Source organism: Meleagris gallopavo, chromosome 22, assembly GCF_905368555.1.
Source record: "Meleagris gallopavo chromosome 22, MGAL_WU_HG_1.1, whole genome shotgun sequence".
In the NCBI taxonomy this organism is placed as follows: domain Eukaryota; kingdom Metazoa; phylum Chordata; class Aves; order Galliformes; family Phasianidae; genus Meleagris; species Meleagris gallopavo.
The window spans coordinates 10,523,867-10,541,909 of record NC_139425.1 but is presented as its reverse complement, the minus strand read 5'-3'; the positions used below and the strand labels follow the sequence as shown (position 1 = coordinate 10,541,909).

General features: G+C 53.2%; 2 protein-coding genes across 3 annotated transcripts; both read left to right on the top strand.

Moving 5' to 3' along the window:
- The first annotated feature begins 1,856 nt into the window (after window positions 1-1,856).
- On the top strand, window positions 1,857-9,573 carry LOC100546675 (bactericidal permeability-increasing protein-like). 2 transcript variants are annotated; one of them, XM_010722604.2, is made up of 15 exons: window positions 1,857-2,015; window positions 2,681-2,795; window positions 3,120-3,248; window positions 3,716-3,871; window positions 4,261-4,324; window positions 5,931-5,994; window positions 6,144-6,379; window positions 6,499-6,675; window positions 6,888-6,947; window positions 7,172-7,339; window positions 7,522-7,589; window positions 7,789-7,831; window positions 8,108-8,171; window positions 8,712-8,788; window positions 9,054-9,573. In XM_010722604.2, the coding sequence occupies exons 1-15, from the start codon at window positions 1,901-1,903 to the stop codon at window positions 9,105-9,107; spliced, it is 1,590 nt and encodes a 529-aa protein (XP_010720906.2). In that variant the 5' UTR covers window positions 1,857-1,900; the 3' UTR covers window positions 9,108-9,573. The 2 variants fall into 2 exon arrangements, with proteins under 2 accessions (XP_010720906.2, XP_010720907.2); XM_010722605.2 differs by having other exon boundaries at window positions 1,867-2,015; window positions 6,288-6,379.
- Window positions 9,574-9,795: 222 nt separating this feature from the next.
- Window positions 9,796-17,080, top strand: CDK5RAP1 (CDK5RAP1 mitochondrial tRNA methylthiotransferase). Its single transcript, XM_019622105.2, has 14 exons — window positions 9,796-10,173; window positions 10,721-10,824; window positions 11,280-11,314; window positions 11,873-11,973; window positions 12,134-12,344; window positions 13,150-13,270; window positions 13,555-13,785; window positions 14,043-14,140; window positions 14,254-14,309; window positions 14,426-14,556; window positions 15,246-15,395; window positions 16,086-16,226; window positions 16,397-16,478; window positions 16,728-17,080. Exons 1-13 carry the CDS (start codon window positions 9,939-9,941, stop codon window positions 16,475-16,477), a joined length of 1,695 nt encoding a protein of 564 aa, XP_019477650.2. The 5' UTR covers window positions 9,796-9,938; the 3' UTR covers window position 16,478; window positions 16,728-17,080.
- Window positions 17,081-18,043: the final 963 nt, after the last annotated feature.

Genomic DNA, 18,043 nt, shown 5'->3' with positions numbered 1-18,043 from the left:
GCTCCTGGCACCCCGACGATGCAACTCCCAGCACCCCAATGCCAATGGCATTTTGCAGAAATGTGAGTGAGATCCCTGCAGCTCTAGGGACACTCGCAGTGGCCCTCTCTGGCAGCGGGCTTGCTGCCTGGAAGCAGATAAAGAGAGAGTTTTCTTCCTAGCTGTGGACATGTTCCAAGTTCCCTTTGAACCAGCTGCACTGCTCTCACTTTTCTCACCAAGTGCCCTTGGGTTTTTCCCTTGCGTTTCCCCATGGCAGCATTTGCCAGACCACAGCTCGGCTCTGCGGCCACAAGTCAAAGCCAGATCACAGGCAGCGGCGATGCCCTGTGACCAGCACCTGCTGCCCAGCCCCAGGGAATTTCCAGTGCGGTTGTGGCACCCATGGAGTGGACCCACAGCCTGACCCGCGGTGCCCCGTGCTTGCAGGATGGCTTTGGCCATTGCATCATGTAGGAGATGTGGAAAGAGCCCCGAGAGGGACCCGGAACTGCCCACACGTGATGGGCAGCACATGGGGCTGGAGGAAGCTGTGCAGCTCAGTGCTGGCATTAGAGGTGCTTTCAGCTGTTCCTTGGCAAACATGGGACTGTTTGGTCAGGCTTTGTGCAGTGAGAAAGGTCTTTTAAGTTCAACTTTAAAACTTGCTCAAGCCCAGAAGGAAAACTTTGTGCTTATGCTTCCTCAATACGTTGCTCCCCATGAAATTTCATTTCTCCTCATGGAAGAGGTTCTGGTTCCTTTGGTGTGTGTCTGAAATGGTGTTTTGAAACTGTTCTGCAGCACGAACTTTGGGCTTTGGGGAGCAGGAGCCAGCAAAAAGCTGAAATGGGGCTTTGGCTTTTGAACTTCTCCTTTGCTTTGGGGGCACAATGAGCTCAGGGGTGGATTGGGGATGGGTGCAGGCAGTGTGTGGGCATTCCACGGTGCATGGCTCTTCCCAAGCTGTTTGTCCCACTCTGGTGGCCCAATCAGCACCAGTCCCACGTTGTCCCTGTGTGCCTGCTCTGGTCCCACAGCTGCTGCTGCTCTGGGGCTCACGATGCAGCCTCAGCAGCAGACCTGGAGGTGCACAGCACAGATTGTAGCAGACCCAGAGTGCAGCAGACCCAGACATGTGTGGACCTGGGTGCAAGATTCTTCTCCTGCCTGCAATCCTGGGCAGAGCTGGCTGGGCACACACTGAGCTGGCTGCTTGGGGACACGATGGCTGCAGCGTGTGCCCTGACCGTGCACTGGTCCACTGCAAATGCTTCTGTCCAGAACTGTGGGGAGGAAGGACAGCAGGAGCTGAGAGCAGATTTCCATGTGCCAGGGACTCCAGCAAAGCCGTCCTAGGCTGCTTTGTGGCTCGAGCTGCTCTGTGGCACAGCCATACCAGGCTACAGTGCTTGAGAAAGAGCTGCATTTCACAAGCGCTCAATGCAGGGATGTTGCCTCTGGCAACCAGAGCACTTCCCTGGATCCAGCACAAGATCTGACCACATCAACCCCTGTGGACTTCCTGTGCCATGTCCTGCTGCTTCCAGAAAGGGAAATGAAAGCAGCCTAAAGCTTCTTCCATCACTCTCATTGGTGCTGGTGGGGGAGCTGCAGGCAGCCCAAGGTGGGGGACCATTGGGCAGCCCCACGAGTGGAGCAGCTCAGGGTTCCTGTCCTCAGGGCACAGCAGGGAGCCGTAACAGTGCCCCACAAACCCTGCGGGTGCTGCGGGGAGGCTGCCTGCTCCTTGCAGTCATTCCCTGGCCACATGGGAGCGGGCGGCGGGTGAGCAGGAAGCAGAGGGCTGCGGGGAGGCCCCTCGGGCTGCGGCCGTGTCTCTGCATCCTGCCTCACCCGCGGTTCCCCTTTGGCGCGGGTATAAAGGCGCACCGGCAGGGAGCGCCGGGCAGCGGCCGGGATGGCAGCACGGAGCCTGGCGGCGTTTGGAGCGGTGCTGGCTGTGTGCCTGGCGCTCACTGCAGCCACCAACCCCGGCTTCGTGGTCAGGATCACCCAGGCGGGTCTGGATTATGGTGGGTTTGGCTCCCGATCTCCCTCCTCTCTTGCAGGTGCTGGCGGCTGCGGTGCAGAGCCGGGTGCTGGCATTGCCCTGATGCACCCGTCTGCCCACGCTGCTGTCCCCTCTGCAGTCCAGGGGGCTGCACACAGGTGCTGGGGGGGGAGGGCACCAGTTCGAGGAGGCGTGGGGCTGGTGGGGCTGGGGGTCCGGCTCAGGGGCTCACATCCAGGCAGCCGTAAGCCCCAGCAGCAAGCTGGGGAAGGGGGTGGGGAGGTGCCAGAAGCACGGTGACAGAGATGGATGGGGCCCCGTGCTGGGTTTATTGAGGCAGGCAGGGCCTCAGTCCCAGCAGTGTGCTGTTATGGATTGAAATGCTGTGCGTGCACAGCTCATTGACCCTGCGGGTCCACCAGCATGGGAAGGGACGTGATCTCCTGCCCATGTGGGTGCAGAGTTATGGCACCCACCCCACTGTGCTGCCTGGGCAGCACCATCCCCAGGACGTGCACAGATTTGGGCAGCACCCACACTTGCAGGGCTCTGTGCTGCAGCCCTGCCACACAGTGCAGAGCAGCCAGGCCATTCCTCAGGCATTCCTTTTAAGCCTTTCGTTGTGCTCCTGGGGCATAACTCTCAGCTCCCTAGGATAGCACGTAGCTGTGACCCTGTCCCCCACAGCCCACCAGCATGGGATTACTGTCCTGCAGAAGGAGCTGGCCAAGCTGAAGCTGCCAGACATCTCAGGTGACTTTCCAGTCCGACGCCTGGGGAAGGTGCGCTATGAGATCTCCAGGTGAGCCCTCACATAGCCACACGGGGCTGGAGGGGTTGCAGGGGACAGAGGTTCTCCCATGCCACCCATGGCATGGTGCATGCAGAGATGCTCTTATCTGCTTCCTGGGAGGGGGCACTGTGGGTGAGGGCAATTGAAGCCCAAGAGGTGACCTCTGGCAAATGCAAGGGCACGAGAACGGACTGTGATCCCAAAGGCTCTGCTTTGCTCATGGGTAAGGGAGGGAGTGGGGATGTTGTTGGCACAGTGCCCACGCTGCTCTCTCCCAGCCATACATCCTACTCGGTGCCTTTATTTCTCTTCTCGTTTTACATTTCCTTTCAGCTTGGACCTCCGCAGTTTCCATCTGCCGTACTCACGGATCTCCCTGGTCCCCAACGTGGGGCTGCAGGTCGCTATCTCCAACGCCTTCGCCGAGGTGGATGGGAACTGGCGGGTGAAGTTTCACTTCATGTGGGTGCCCTTCCCCTGGCTCAGGCCCCCTTCACTCTGCCTTTTCCTCTCTGGATCTGGGCAGGTTTCTCCCTTCTCCTTTGCCTTTGTGTTTTGGGCAGCTCTCGCTTCGTTACCTCCAGACCTGTTGATTCCCACAGCCGTGCTGCAACTGCGTTAATCCCAATGCCTGTGAGCCCTGGCCCTGGGGTACCCTTCAGGTGCCTCTCCCCACACTGGGGCATGCAGCTGGTCAGAGTGCTGCTGCTGGGAAAGCTGCTGTGGGGCAAGAATCACAAGGCAGAGCTCTCCTCCTTCTCTGCTGTTCCCCCTGTTTGCTTTTTCAGTTTAAAGGCTGCCTTGCCTAGCTTGTATTCCCATGCAAGTTGATTTCCTTGGATTTAAAAGCCTCCCCAGTCCTCTCCGGATGCTCGCTATGAGGCAGAGCTGGAGGCAGGCTGTCCCCTGTTGTCCCCCCTCCCCTGCAGCCGGGACCACGGATCCTTCAACCTGGAGGTGAAGAACGTCTACATCAAGATCGACCTGAAGCTGGGCAATGATGCCTCGGGGAAGCCCACTGTGAGCACCTCTGCCTGCAGCACCCGCATCTCCAGTGTCGACGTCCACTTCTCGGGCAAGTTTGGGTACGTAGCATCACGGCAAAGGACAGAGACCCCACGTTAGCCCAGTGGAGAGGGAAAGGTGGCCGTCAGATGGGTACCTGCTGACCCTCACACAGAGCTGCTGGCAGTGTGATTCCTTCCTATTCTGCACAAATTGCAGCTGCATGTGCACAAATCTGCTCTGAGTTTGCCCTGCCGTGGCTGCACATTTAAGGGTGAAGCTTCCAGGCTGTCACGAGACTTGTTTACATCTTCTTTACAAGCAGCTTTGGTAGCAAATGTAAACCCCGAGGCAATGTTTAACTCCAGATTGCTGTGGGAATGACATTCCCATGCATCCTGCAGCCCCAGGGTCTCCCTTTTCCGCTCAAACATGTGGCTGCACCCTCTGACTCCGCTCCTCTCTGCAGGTGGCTGTACAACCTCTTCTACAGTGCTGTCGAGTCCAGGTTCAAGAAAATCTTGGAGAGCAAGGTATGTGCGAGCTCCAGGCTTCCTGCTCATCTTTAGCCCTTGCTTGCAGCAGATGTTACAAGGGCTCAGGTCACACACACGGATTTAAGCAGAGCACGCTGCAGGACTGGTGGAAGCAGGCTTTGAGGAGCAGGAACATGCCAACCATGGTCCCTGCAGCATCGTGTGGCTCGGGCTGGATTCTAAACCTGCAGCATTTGCCAAAGCCCAGTATAATCGGCTGCTAATTAACAAAGACTTTTCTTTCCATGTGGTCAGCTAATTAGATCTTATGCCTCGGCCAAACTCAGTGTAGCAGAGGAAACCTGCTCAGAGCTGCCCCTTCATTGGCCTGCACTCATTCATGTGTTTGGGAGCAATGGGGTAGAAATTCTCATCTCTGCATTTCAGCTGCTTGTAATCTTGTTTAAACGGGGGGCACCAGGGAAGCCCCGGTACCTCCAGCTCCATACGAAAGCCTGTATGCTGGAGACTTGCATCAAAACATGGAAACAAGCTGTTAGCAATAATTGCTACAAGGCTCGCTGGCACAAGCCGCAGCCTCCCTGGCCGTGAACCTTGCTCAGGAAGGAGGCAGCTGCAGAGCTGACAAATCCCACCCTACTGCAGGTCGGGCTCTGGCCCTGGCACTTGGCTCTGGCTGATGCCATGCTGGGCTCTCTGGGGGCACCCAGAACCGTGGCAGCAGATGGGCTGGCAGTGGGAGCTGTGGGGCTGTGCAGGAAGGCCTGCAATGCCTCCTGGAAGGAGCAGCTCAGAATGCTGTCATGGCAGCACGGCTCAGCCCCTTCACCAAACATCGGGGTGAATCCTTTGGGGCTTTCTCTGCGTGTAAGGTGGGGTGAAGGAGAGGGCTGGGAGCACTGCATGGACCTGCACAGTCCTGTCCCTGCCTGGTCCAACTCCGGTAGCTCTTTCTGCAGAACTGGGCAGTGCTCCCATGCCATCCCATGCCATCCCATGCCATCCTATGCCATCCCATCCTCCGTATTCTATTCTATTCACCCTCCTGCCAGCAAGCCAGATGCTGGCCTGATCCTGCACAGGGGTTCCTGTGCCATTATGACACTGGAAGAGCCTGTGCAGATGATCCTGGCCATCTACAAGACCATTCCCAGCAGTAATTTCCTGTCCCAGCGATCAGCATGCATTTAAGTACCCCACTAATGCTGAGGCTTTGCCTGCAGATGGCAGCTGCAGAGGGCTTTGCTCTCCTCCCCGACAGCGCAGGGCTGCCCCACACGGGGGCAGATGAACTCTTGCATTTTCTTCTGCCCAATCATCATTGCTCAGCACAATGCACTCCTGCAGGGACTATAGGACTGCAGGAAGTCAGAAAGCACAATTGAGATTCCTTCAAAGAGCCTTGATGCAACTCACCTGGGTGGGAATCCAGCTCTAGGTAGATGGTTACAGGTATAAACCTTGCCTGTATCTCCAATAATTAATGCGTCACCGGAATAGAAGAAAACATCGCTATGCACTCTTTTATTTCAGCCAGTTTTGCAAAGAACACACAGCACTGGGCAGCTAAGCAGAGCATGTGCCTGAGGCTCCCACTTCAGTAGAGCCACATTGCTGAGCTCCACTGCTTTTGCCTCCCCAGGTCTGCGACAGCGTGGTCAGATCTGTTGGTGGCGATCTGCAGCATTACCTCCAGACCCTGCCAGGTACTGCACAGCTCTGCATGCGGCTCAGGGAGCGCTCCCTCCCAGCATTTCTTGGCCTCTGTGAGGGGACCCAGGCAGTGTCTCCAGGCCAGGAACTAGTTTGCATGGCTGGAAATGAGGAGGGAAATGTCCCTTTTATTTCTAAACAGAAGCAAACGTGTGTGAAACCCCTGCCTCTCTGCTGCTCGGGAAAGCCAGGGCACGGCACTGCGCAGATGTCAGCAGAGGCAAGCTGCTCCCGGCTCTGCTGTGCCGTCTGCCTTTCACTCATCCCTCTGCCCCATGTCTTGCAGTCACGGCTAAGATAGATGCCAGGGCTGGGATCGATTACTCCTTGGTGGCACCACCAATGGCCACTGCGCAGACCCTGGATGTAGACCTGAAGGTGAGAGCCTGCGCTGGGCAGACTCGAGGTGGCTGATGCAGGAGGCAGGTGGGATGCTGGGGTCAGCTGCCTGCCACAAATGCCCCCCAGCTCCTTCCTTACCCACTTCCTCTTTCCAGGGTGAATTCTTCTCCCTGGCACATCGTGGCGCTGTTCCCTTCCCCCCGCCAGTGCTGGCCCTCCCTCCTGACCACGACCGCATGGTTTACTTCGGGGCCTCCAGCTACTTCTTCAACACTGCTGGCTTTGCCTACCATGCAGCTGGGGCACTGGTCTTCGAGATCACAGACTCCATGGTGAGGAGGGCAGGCGGGATGGGACTGGCTGGCTCCAAGGGCTCCTCTGCATCTCCTCTGTGCTTCCCTGTGGAGCTGCATGCAGGCACAGTGCAAGGCTGCGATGTGCTCGGTGCTCACGCAAGATGCACACATGAAGTACACACACGAGGGGCTGATCATGCCCCAGCCCTGTGCTGCATTGCCCAGCAGTGACCATCCTCCTCCCACAGATCCCAAAGGGTGTCGAATTCCATTTGAATACCTCCACCTTTGCGGCCTTCATTCCCCAGGTGAGCCCCAGTGCTGTCCCCCAGCTTCTACCCGGCACAGGCTTTGCACAGGATGCTCCCCAAGAGCACAGCCCTGGGTTCCCCATGGGCAGGAGCAACCTCAGAGGAGGGGCTGCTCATCCCTTCTGGGTGCAGCATCCACATGGGCTGGTGGCGCAGGAAGGAGCTACAGGCGGCTCCCATGGGTGTGCCATGGTTCCTTCCCTCCCCCTGCTCCCTTGCAGCTGGATGAGATGTACCCCAACATGCTGATGAAGCTCAGGCTATCTGCTCCCTCTGCCCCGTTCCTGAGCATCACACCAGGTGGGATCTCACTCCAGCCCGTTGTGGACATCCAGGCTTATGCCATCCTTCCCAACACCAGCCTGGCCCATCTATTCCTCCTCAGTTTGGTGAGTTGGGACCTGGGCTGTATGGGGATGCCAGTCCTGGATGGGTAGCCCTTTAAGATCTCAAATTCCAATTTTCACACTGGGTGCACATGGGACTCTGCATTTTGGCTTGTCTGAACAATGCCCCCTGTGCCTGCTTTGGAGTGAAGTTGGCAGGCACTGAACTCTGCCTCCCTCCCCAGACAGGCAACGTGTCCGCCACCATTGATGTGAAATCTGGCCACATCGTTGGGAAACTGACCGTGGGCAGGTGAGCTGGGAGCAGGACAGCTCCAGGAGGAGCTGCTGCTAAGTGGTGGCTGGAGGGCAGTGAGTTGGGAATGTGCTGGGGATGGAACATGTGATGGAGGCAAAGAGCTGGGCTTTGGAGGAAGCGGGACTGGCACGGGCACTGAGGGGACACCTCCTTCCCTGGGGCAGCCTGCACTGCACCACTTCTTTCTGTGCAGGATGAAGCTCTCTCTGAAGCATTCAGATGTTGGCACTTTCCAGGTAGGCTGTTCCTGACCATGATCAGAGCCCCCAGCATGGAGGAGAGAGCCTGCTGGGGGCTGTGAAGGTGGCTCACTCCTCCCCCCACACCAACATGGGACCTGGGACTGTACTTCTGTCTCAGCTTGGGAGCAGGAGCAGAGTCACCATTGCCTCATTCATTTCCCACCCGACTAGCACGGCACAAAGCTCCTTCGTTTTCCTCCTCCTAATTGCCCTCCAGGGTCTGGTCACTTGCTAAAGCTCTTTTCCTTTCTTCTCTCTCCGCAACTCCAGGTACGAATGCTGCAGTCAATAATGAATATATATGCCTCCAGTATCCTGCTCCCACGTGTTAATGGTAATAACCTGCTGAGAGGAATGGGGCTGTGGGAACAGTCACCAGCCAGGTCACTCTGTCTGAGCAGGCCCAGCTTGTTAATTAAATCTCTGTTGCCAGGCCTGCTCAGTGGGTAGAACCTTCAGAGAGAGGAGGATGCAGCAAAGTGCCCAGCTTGTCTGGGGCTGGCAGAGGCGGGCTGTGGGTAGCTGAGTGCAGGAGCCTCTTTCCATGCTGTGACGTGCATTCAGAAGTGAACACAATGGAAAAAATGAGTTTGACACACATCCTAATGTTTTCCAGACCCTCTCCCCCACTGACTGCTTTTTGTTACTGCTGAGCAAATCAGCCCAGAGCAGGGCTGGTGGCTGCCATGGGTCTGGAGAGGGGCGGCACAGAGTAACGTGCAGCCCCAGACCTCCATGTAGCCTGGAAGAACCACTCTGCCTACCCACAGCACTGGGAGGGAGAGGGAAGGGCTGGAGGAAACATCTGCCTGTTTTGCACAGCCCCATGCTTCCCACTCTGGTCCTAACATAGCCATGTTGTTGTCTTTTCCAGAGAGGTTAGCCGAAGGTTTCCCACTGCCGCTGCCGGACCGAATACAGCTCTCCAATATCCTTGTGCAGTTTCACCAGGTGAGTAGTGCGGGCCCTGGACAAAGCCCATCCCGGGAGCAGAAGGAATCTGGTGCCTTGAGGGGCCTGGGGAGGTCCTAGAGGAGTGCCACTGGCTGGATGCTGCATGCTGCTGGCAGGGTGTAGCTGTGAAACATCTTCAGAGCCCTTCTGAAGCTAAAATTAGCCACGGAAGATGGCAGCAGCACAAAGCGGGCGGGTGAAGAGGAGCGGGGCTGAAAACAGCTGCAAAGATGTCTCACAACCCCCTCTGTCTTTTTCCCAGAATTTCCTGCTGCTCGGAGCAGATGTGCACTACACACCCCGGGAGCACAGATAAAGATGACGAAAGGGGCTCTCACCATGAGGACGGCCCCTCAGCCTGCCCCGCGCTGTCCCTCCCAGGGGACCCTGTTCCCGTCCCCCACTTTGGTTCCCAGCCCCAGCTCCAGCCTCAGCTGCTCCCCCCGCCATCTCCGCCGCTGAGACAGAAAACAAGCGGCCCCTGCCAAGCCTGACTCACAGCCGGCTCAGCACAGACCGCAGACACGCGGGCGGGGGCCAAAGCCAAACCCCACGGCCCAGGCTGGGCTGAGGGGTCCATCACAGCCGGGGGGGACCCTGTACCCCCCAGGTCCCAGCGAGCCATGGCCACACGGCGGCTGCTTGGGCTGACCACAGCCTGGATCAGCTGCCCCTTCGCTTTCTCCCTGTGCTTTGCCTTCATTGAGTGGTGCTGCGCTCGGTCAGAGGGGTCCCAGAGCCCAGGGAGCCCCCACATAAACACATCACGGTGAAACCAGCAAGCAGTCTGACAGAAGTGTTTGTTATTCGCTGCTTTCCAGCACGTTCCCCGAGGGAAGGGAGGTGGCCGGGAGCGCCTTTGGGGGATATTTTTATCCCCCTCGTCGTGTTAAAACACCACGGAAAAAAAAATCATCTTTTCCTTTTTCATTTTTTCCCGTCGCGTGGCTGCCCGCAGGGACCCGGCTCCGCCCGGCGGAACGGCATCGGCGCGGAACGGGAGGGCGGGGCTGTGCGTTGGGCGGGGGGACTGTTTGGGCGGTGCACCGCGGGGCCGCTCCCGGGAAGCTCCCCTCTCTGGGCGGCGTCGCCATGACAACGCGGCCTGCTCACGCGGCCTAGCGCGGCCTCCCCGCCGGGTTCGGCCATGCGGGTCTGGGGGCGCGCGCTGCGGGCGGCCGGGTCCCTTCGCTGGGCCGCTGCCCGTCCCGGGGCCGTCCGCGCAGCGCACTGTGGGCAGAGCGAGAGGCCTCAGGGACGCAGGGCCGAGCTACCCGCGGGGCCGGACCTGAGGCACTTCCTAAGGGGGGCCGCCGCCCCGCCGCCCGCCGGGGAGCCGGAGCCGGAGCCGGGGCAGGGCTCTACCTCCGGTCTCGGGAAAGGTCGGTGTGCCACTCTATTGCCCTAGCCGAGCCTAGCCCAGCCCAGCCATGAGCGCTCCTGGAGCTCACGGTGCCCGCAGGCGAAGCGGAGCGGGGCTGTGGGGGTTTGGGCTCAGAGTGGTTCTGGTAGTATGAAAAGTCCAGCCCGGCGGCCTCCTCCTCCCTGCTGTGTTTCCCTGCGGTCTCTCCCTGCTGCCCGCAGGGCTGTGCCCAGCTCCGGGCTGCAGTGCCCAGAGGAGAGGAGGCTTGCATTGCCCGCAGTGCCTTGTGGCAGTACTCACTGCTTCTTTGCAAGCCGCAGTCCAGCCCTGCAGTCTTGCAGTGATGCGCTTTGAGGCACTCAGGTTTCCCGGTGCCACTAAGGGCCTGTCTGTATTTTTGGCTTGCTCTTTTTCCCCATTTCAGGGAATGTACTTCTTATGCAGCTTTCCTGAATTTCTTCTTTTGTGGAATTGATGCTTCCTTCCTATGGAAAATGTCACAGAAACAGCTTGTAGATGAGAGAGATTCACAGCAGTGTTGTATCATCCCTGTGTCTTTATTGCAGTGTACCTGGAGACCTATGGCTGCCAGATGAATGTCAATGACACAGAGATTGCTTGGGCTATCCTGCAGAAGAGCGGCTACACCAGGACAAAGGAAGCAGATGAGGTGAGGTGCTTTGGCAGCTATGTGTAAGGAAGGCCTGAGAAGGCTTCACTCTATGGTCAGGTCCCAGGTTTTATTGTGAGTTATGGTCACACAGGGCAGTGGGATTTTTGCAGTCTAAATTCTGTGCAGGAGAGAAAGCTACTTAACAAGCGTGCTAAAAGGCTGTGGGTTGTTTTCAGTCTTTTAAACCGCTGGGTTCTCTCAGTTGGAGAGTAGATTGGGCACAGCAGGGTGCTCCTGACTCATCTCGGGTTTACTTCTGCTATTCAGATGAAGGCTTTGCTGAGTTTTCTTGTGACTTTGTTCTTTGAAATCCCCTGAGCATTTAGGCAGATCTTTTTCTTTGAGTTAAGTGATTTTTATACTCTGCCTCTTCAGGTTATATGTGCAGGGCATTAGTACTTATCATTTGGCTTTTACAAATTCTCCTTCCTTTTATGTGATCTTCAATCTAGGCGGATGTGATTCTACTTGTGACCTGTTCTGTTAGGTAAGGAAACTTTTGTCATTGCTATTTTTTGGTAGCTCTTAAGGAATTACAATTTGAAAACCAAGGCAAGAAGTGAGTTACATGATGAAAACAGCATACAGATGTGAAACAGTTTTGTTTAGAGTAGAGCTAGCTGATGTTACAACATATAGCACGAATTGTGTAATTGATTACAGTATAGTGAGAAAAACTCTTTGGTGGTGTGTGCTATCTATATATTTCATGAACAGTTAGAGATCCACACACATTTGTGCTTGTATGATTTTTTGTTTTGGTCTCCTATTGAAGTGACTGTAGTAGGAGTATAAGGTCTGTCCTGTTGGAAAATACATTTAGGGTTGATTTGGGATATAAATATATAAGGAACTTCGTTTTTCTCTGTGCGCTGTCACCTGCAACGTAGCTCCTATTTGTTGGTGAAGTCCTACTTTTTCTCTGTATGATCTGAGTTGTCAGTCCCTGAGGTATTTCTACACTGTAGATGCTCTCAAGCAGCTCTGAGTTGGAGAACTGTTAAAGTGCAGTAACGGGAATAAGTCCTGCTGTTCTGGTTTCCAGGGACAAGGCTGAGCAGGCTATCTGGAACCGCCTGCAGCACCTCAAGGCTCTGAAGGCCCGGCGGCGCCAGGCGTGCTTGCCTCTCCGCATTGGGATTCTAGGTATGAGGTGGGATAATGCAGGGAGCGCAGGCTGGTGTGCCATATCCCATCATACTGCATTTCCTCTTCCTTCTGATAGAGTCAAGCCTTTTCTGCTGGGAGAGAGAAGCTAGGGAAAGGGTGCAGAGTGCTCACAAGAATCCTTTTCCTTTGGTGGCAGGATGCATGGCTGAGAGGCTTAAGGAGGAGATTCTTCATAGAGAGAAGCTGGTCGATATTGTGGCGGGTCCTGATGCATATCGGGACCTTCCCCGGCTGCTGGCCGTGGCTCAATCTGGGCAGCAAGCTGCTAATGTCCTGTTATCACTAGATGAGACTTATGCAGATATTCTGCCTGTTCAGACTAGCGCAGGTGGCAAAACAGCATTTGTGTAAGTACCTTTTTTTCTGTGTGTATTTCTGTCATTCTGGTTTGGAAATGTTGCTGTGCTGAGCAGTCATGTCTGTGACAGCAGCTACCCGAGAGAGGCAATGCCTGGCTGCACTCACGCCCCCAGCCCAGAGGCACCAGCCTACCAGACTGTGTTTGCTGTCTTTTTGCTTCTGACTGAGTGCTGGAGAGTCTGACCCGTGCTCTGGCTGGCTGCAGGCTTCTCTTGCTGTCCTCTGAGAATGCTGCTTGTTTAAGCACGGTGCCGCAGAAAGTGATTTCTGTCCCACTGATGTCTGTGCCTGTCAAGTCTGTGCCTTCTGTTATCTCCTTCCTTTTGTTGTATCCTTTCTTCTAATCCTCCATGCACTGTAATTTTTGTTGGTTTTATTTCCATTTTATAATTTTATTTCCATTTTATAATAAGATTCCTAAGTAAGGAAGTCAAATTCTGCTAGGTGTGACCTTAGCGCACAGAGGAATAGTTTTCACCCTGTGCAGGTGCAGAGTGCAGAAGGATCCTGCCTCACTGCCAGATTGCAGTGCAAGTCTATGTCAGATCAGTTGCTTTCTGGGTTAGTTGTTTGGAAATGTGCACGGAAAATTATGAAGTGTTAGCTAGGGGCAAGCAGAAGTCAGCTCTAATTGGAATGATGTGTAAGAGAAAGCTGCAGTGCTGTGTGCGCTGCAGACAAGTGAGTTGGCTGATGGTAGCAGTGCTGGAACAGGTCAAAGCAGGGCAGGACTGAGCACAGATGATTCTTGCAGAGTGATCATGGTGTGACCTGTGCTTCACCTCCCGGCAGATCCATCATGCGGGGCTGTGACAACATGTGCAGCTATTGCATTGTGCCCTTCACACGTGGCCGTGAGAGGAGCCGCCCCATCGCGTCCATCCTGCAGGAGGTGAAGATACTCTCAGATCAGGTAGGGCAGAGCCTGCTTCCACCTGTCCCAAATGATGTGCAGGGTCTCAGTGAATGTTCAGTGATAGCTTTGACCAATGACACAGCCTTCATTTCTGGAGATGAGATTGCTTTGAAGTTCCACCAGTTGCTATTTCGTTCCCCTTGTAATATTCTGAGACACACAGGGAAGAGAAAGTTCCCTTCGGAGACTTCTCGAAGTAAAAGTGGAGCCATGGCTGCCATTGCAGCTTAGCCATCCTGTTTGGATCATATTTTTTCTTTTCTCTCTGTTTATCTTTGTAGGGGGTGAAAGAAGTGACCCTTTTGGGTCAGAATGTCAACAGCTTTCGGGACATGTCTGAGGTGCAGTTTCAGTCAGCTGCTGCCCCAGTCCTCAGTCGTGGCTTTAGCACTGTCTACAAAGCTAAACCAGGAGGCTTGCGTTTTGCACATCTTCTAGACCAGGTCTCTAGAATTGATCCAGAAATGAGGATTCGTTTCACTTCTCCACACCCCAAGGATTTTCCTGATGAGGCAAGTATGAAATAAACACCTGGACCTCTATATCTCACAGGCAACAGCTGTGAAATGTTAGGTGTGGGTTGTGTTTCCTTCCCTGAGGTAACAAAGAATCACAGGATAGGAGCTTAGGAAAGGGAATGTGTATGCTAAAGCTGGCAGTTTTTCAGTCTGCTGTCTTTTATCTGGGGAAGACTCTTTCCTTTAGCATTCTGGTAGAGCTCAGCTATCTGTGATGTTGTGTCCTGAATGTGCCTGAATACACCTCACAGGTCCTGCAGCTTATCCAGGAGCGGCACAACATCTGCAAACAACTTCACCTCCCAGCCCAGAGTGGAAGCACTCGAGTCCTGGAAGCCATGCGACGAGGGTGAGCGATGGCTATGGGGAGCCCTATGCCCTGCTGCCTGATTTATGGTGCTGGTTTCTCCTCATCAATCTCAGAGTTTTCTGATCAACAAATCCTTGTGTTGTTCATCGCAGATACACGAGAGAAGCATACTTAGAGCTCGTACAGCATGTGCGCAACAGCATTCCAGGTAGGGACTTCCTTTAGCTTGATCTGAGCTCAGTACAGCTGTGTCTTGCTGACCTTTCTTGAATGAAGTGTTCCTGTCTTCCTTGAGTGAAGTGTAAATCTGCATCTCTGTGACAGGAGTGAGTTTAAGCAGTGATTTCATTGCTGGTTTCTGTGGGGAGACAGAAGAAGATCACCAGCAGACTGTGTCCTTGCTGCGGGAAGTCCGCTACAACGTAGGCTTCCTCTTTGCTTACAGCATGAGGCAGGTGAGTGCAAGATCTAATGGAAAAGAGTCTTTTCTCTGGGCATCTCCTCTTAACTCCTTAAGTGTTATTTCTCACAGTAAGACAGTAGCAGAAAATAATACCTAAAAGCGTGGTATCTTGGCAAACCTTTTTTGCTTGCATGCAGCATTTCAAGTGTATATGGTGCTGCAAGAGCCATCTTTATGCCAGAAAAGCTTCCAGTTCTCCTGTGCAAGCGTCAGGGTTGATTACTGATAGGGCAGCCTGGTTTTGCAGGTCCTAGAGTGACTGCAACAAAGCAGCCATGTTGGCATTGAGCTGGCTGCAGGTCCATCTTTTTTTTGCTGCTGAAAAGTTGTGCTGATGTAGCTGGACTTGAGCCCAGCTATAAAGACTTTTTGTCAATCAAGTCTGGAGAGAACTGATGTATTTTCAGAAGGTATTTCAAGGAGAAAAGTTTGACAGTTGACAGGTTTTTGTTAGAATGCTCCCCAAAGTGTAAGCTGTTGATGGGGGAAGAGGACAGAAGATTGGGAAACGTTAAGAAAAAAGGATTGTGGATCTTTTATCACAGTGAGAGTAGAGGTGCTAGAATCCATTTCCTGTCCTTGTAAACAGTCAGGCAATGCACATATCTCAGATAGGAGCTGCAGTACTTCTGCTTCACACAGCCTCAAATACTCTTATGTCAAAAACTCTGTTGTTTACAGAAAACTCGGGCGTATCACCGGCTGCAGGATGACGTGCCTGCAGATGTAAAACGGAGGCGACTGGAGGAGCTCATCACTGTCTTTCGAGAGGAGGCTGCAAGGGCAAATGAGGCAATGGTGGGCCAGTCCCAGCTGGTGCTAGTGGAGGGGGTGAGCGTGCTTGTAAGAGTTGTCTTTCTGCCCTCATGTTGTCCAAGAGGCCCTTAGGCTGTACACTGCAGTCGTCACCTCTGCCTTCACTTCTTGCCTTTCCCCACACAATCCTGATACTTTGAGGTCCCTTCCAACCTAATACATTCTGTGATACTCCAAGACAACGCATTCAGCTTGATTTTTACACAGCACTCAGCTGAGCACAAAGTGGTGCCAAGTAAAGTTGCAGTTCCTCTTGTTTTGGGCTTCAGTGACTGCTTCTTAAAAACCTCGGTCTGAATATTGGGAAACTCTCCATAGTTGGGATGTTGTACAGCAGTCTGTGAAGAGATCACTGGATGAAGCTGAAGTGATTTATTATGGCTTGGCGCAAGGCACAAACAGGTTGGATCTTTCATACATTTGTGAAGGTGAGGCTGCTTTCTCAAGGACTGGTGGTCCTAGAAAGGAATGGGATAGGTTAAAGAGATGTCTGTCTAAACATGGAATGAGTGTAGGCTTTCACACATTGCCTTTAGTGTGTCTCTCAACAGCAACTCTGTCCGTAGGGCTTTGTTACGTGGCATGCTCCATCATGTGGAATTTGGATTTTTGTACTGACATTGGTGCTCAGTTCCTGATGCAATAGAGCCCAGGAATTAGTCAAAGCTATTGCCATGCCAGTAATGTTTTCTGTTCTCCTTCCAGCCCAGCAAGCGCTCTGCCTCTGAATTGTGTGGGAGGAATGATGGCAACATTAAGGTGATCTTCCCTGATGCTGACACAGAGGATGCTGGGGGCTGCAAGGCTCTGGTCAGAGCCCAGCCTGGGGACTATGTTTTGGTGAAGGTGACCTGCCTGTAATTCTTGTTTCCTTAGGCTCTTTTTCTTTTTTTTTTTTCTTCTTTTTTTCTGCACATTGCTGTTTCCTACAGCAGCTATTGCCCGGAGAGCCTAAAATTAGAATGGATCCTCCTCAGCCTTTTTATTCCTGAGGAATGTTATTCTATTTCTTTCAGGTAACCTCTGCCAGCTCTCAGACCTTGAAGGGAATTCTGCTTTGTCGTACCACCCTCTCCCGCTCTGCAGCTTGTCACTGAGGTATCCCTGCTGCCAGTGGGCAGAAGTAGCTCATTTTCTCTAGAAAGAAACAAGAAATTTGGTTAAGTGGAGATGGGGAAAAAATCAGAATCTATTTATTTATTTATTTTTACATAATTGGGTCTGTCTCCCATTTGGCAACAGTATGCCCCTTCTAAATCCGTGCAAGTTTATGGACTGGGATGGAAGCTGTGCATTCAAGTGCCAAACCCCAATACTGTGTGATTTGGTGCTTTCACTTGCTGCCAGGCCTGGCTCACCTTTGCAGTGCTGCAGGTTTGTCTTCTGATCGCGTCCTCTAATGCAGCCCAGCCCTGAGAACTTTGTCTGCAGAGCAGGTCATTGCTCCTAGCCCAGCTGAATTTGGGAGCTGCGAAGGCTGATAGCACCTGGAAAACAAAACTCCAGTAACTTCCAGAGGATCACAGGAGAACTGCCAAAGGAGACAGGCTACTTGAAGAACAGGATAAGATTGTGATGAATTCTTTCCAAATAATGATAACCTCCTCAATTGCAAAATACTTGGGAAGTAAGACCCTCAGCTGTGCCTATATGATGGAATGTAGCACCAAAGTGTGGAATATAAAATGTTTTTTAATGAACATGAGTGATGCTTATTTTGTTTTTTGGGGGGGGGGGGGGGCTGAGGGAATACAGTTTTGCCTTTGCTCTGGGATTGCTTGGTTTTTTGTTAGACGAGATTTCCCTGTTTCCACACCTAAGGGAATGAATGCATGGGAAGAACTGTCTTCCAGCTGAGGGTTCTCTCACTAGCCTGTTAAATCTTTAACTACAGCTTTGTACTCATTTTCTGTGGTAAGTCTTTCCTTTTGCTTTGGAAGAGGAAAGAAATTGTGCCAATTTAAAAGGCCGATAACTTTGTAAGTACATCTTACAGTTGCTTGTTTTTATCAGAGCCTGCAGTTAGCTGTGGCTGCATTGTGTCATATTGCAGCCTGGTCTGCTAGATTAAAACAAATGCCTGTAACCTGCACTTGTAAGCAAAGTCTCCTCTGAGGTTTGAGGAAAAAATCACACCTTTCAGTGTTGATTATTGTGTTACTAAAAGAAATCATTGTAAAAAGCTCTATCCAGAGAGATTTGGAAGGAAGAGTCGACCAACGCTCCATAGAGGAAGTCCCTACATGAACTTACAGAATTTTAAAGCAAGCATGAAACCATTTTGCTGGAGAGCTGAGCAGGAGAGAAGGCTTTACCTGGGATATAATTGTATCTCTTTGAAAACAGCGTGGTTCAATGAATATTTGTTAGGCCTTAGCTTAAGAAACATGTTTTTTTTTTATGAACTCAGAGCTGAGTCTCATCTGCACAGTCAGCCCTGATGGGTGGGTTTTGAGGTGCAGAGAAATACTGTCATTCTGCCCTACCTCCAACTGAGAAAGAGTCTTAGGCCCAGCAGAGGCCCAGAGGCAGCAAGAGGCTGTTGGGCTTGAAATTCCAAAGGAGGAGCAGGGTGTAAACACACCATCTCCCAGCTGTGACAATAGAAACCCATTCTTGCTAATAAAAGCCACCGGGTAAGTGGCCCAGTTTTCACTGCCCTG

Bases quoted from the DNA above. Each gene is read 5' to 3' on its own strand.
- LOC100546675 (XM_010722604.2), top strand. From the start codon at position 1,901: ATGGCAGCACGGAGCCTGGCGGCGTTTGGAGCGGTGCTGGCTGTGTGC. The intron at 6,948-7,171 runs GTGAGCCCCAGT...GCTCCCTTGCAG, and splicing joins TTGCGGCCTTCATTCCCCAG to CTGGATGAGATGTACCCCAA. The intron at 7,832-8,107 runs GTAGGCTGTTCC...CCGCAACTCCAG, and splicing joins CAGATGTTGGCACTTTCCAG to GTACGAATGCTGCAGTCAAT.
- CDK5RAP1 (XM_019622105.2), top strand. From the start codon at position 9,939: ATGCGGGTCTGGGGGCGCGCGCTGCGGGCGGCCGGGTCCCTTCGCTGG. The intron at 11,315-11,872 runs GTAAGGAAACTT...TCTGGTTTCCAG, and splicing joins CTTGTGACCTGTTCTGTTAG to GGACAAGGCTGAGCAGGCTA. The intron at 15,396-16,085 runs GTGAGCGTGCTT...TTCTCCTTCCAG, and splicing joins AGCTGGTGCTAGTGGAGGGG to CCCAGCAAGCGCTCTGCCTC.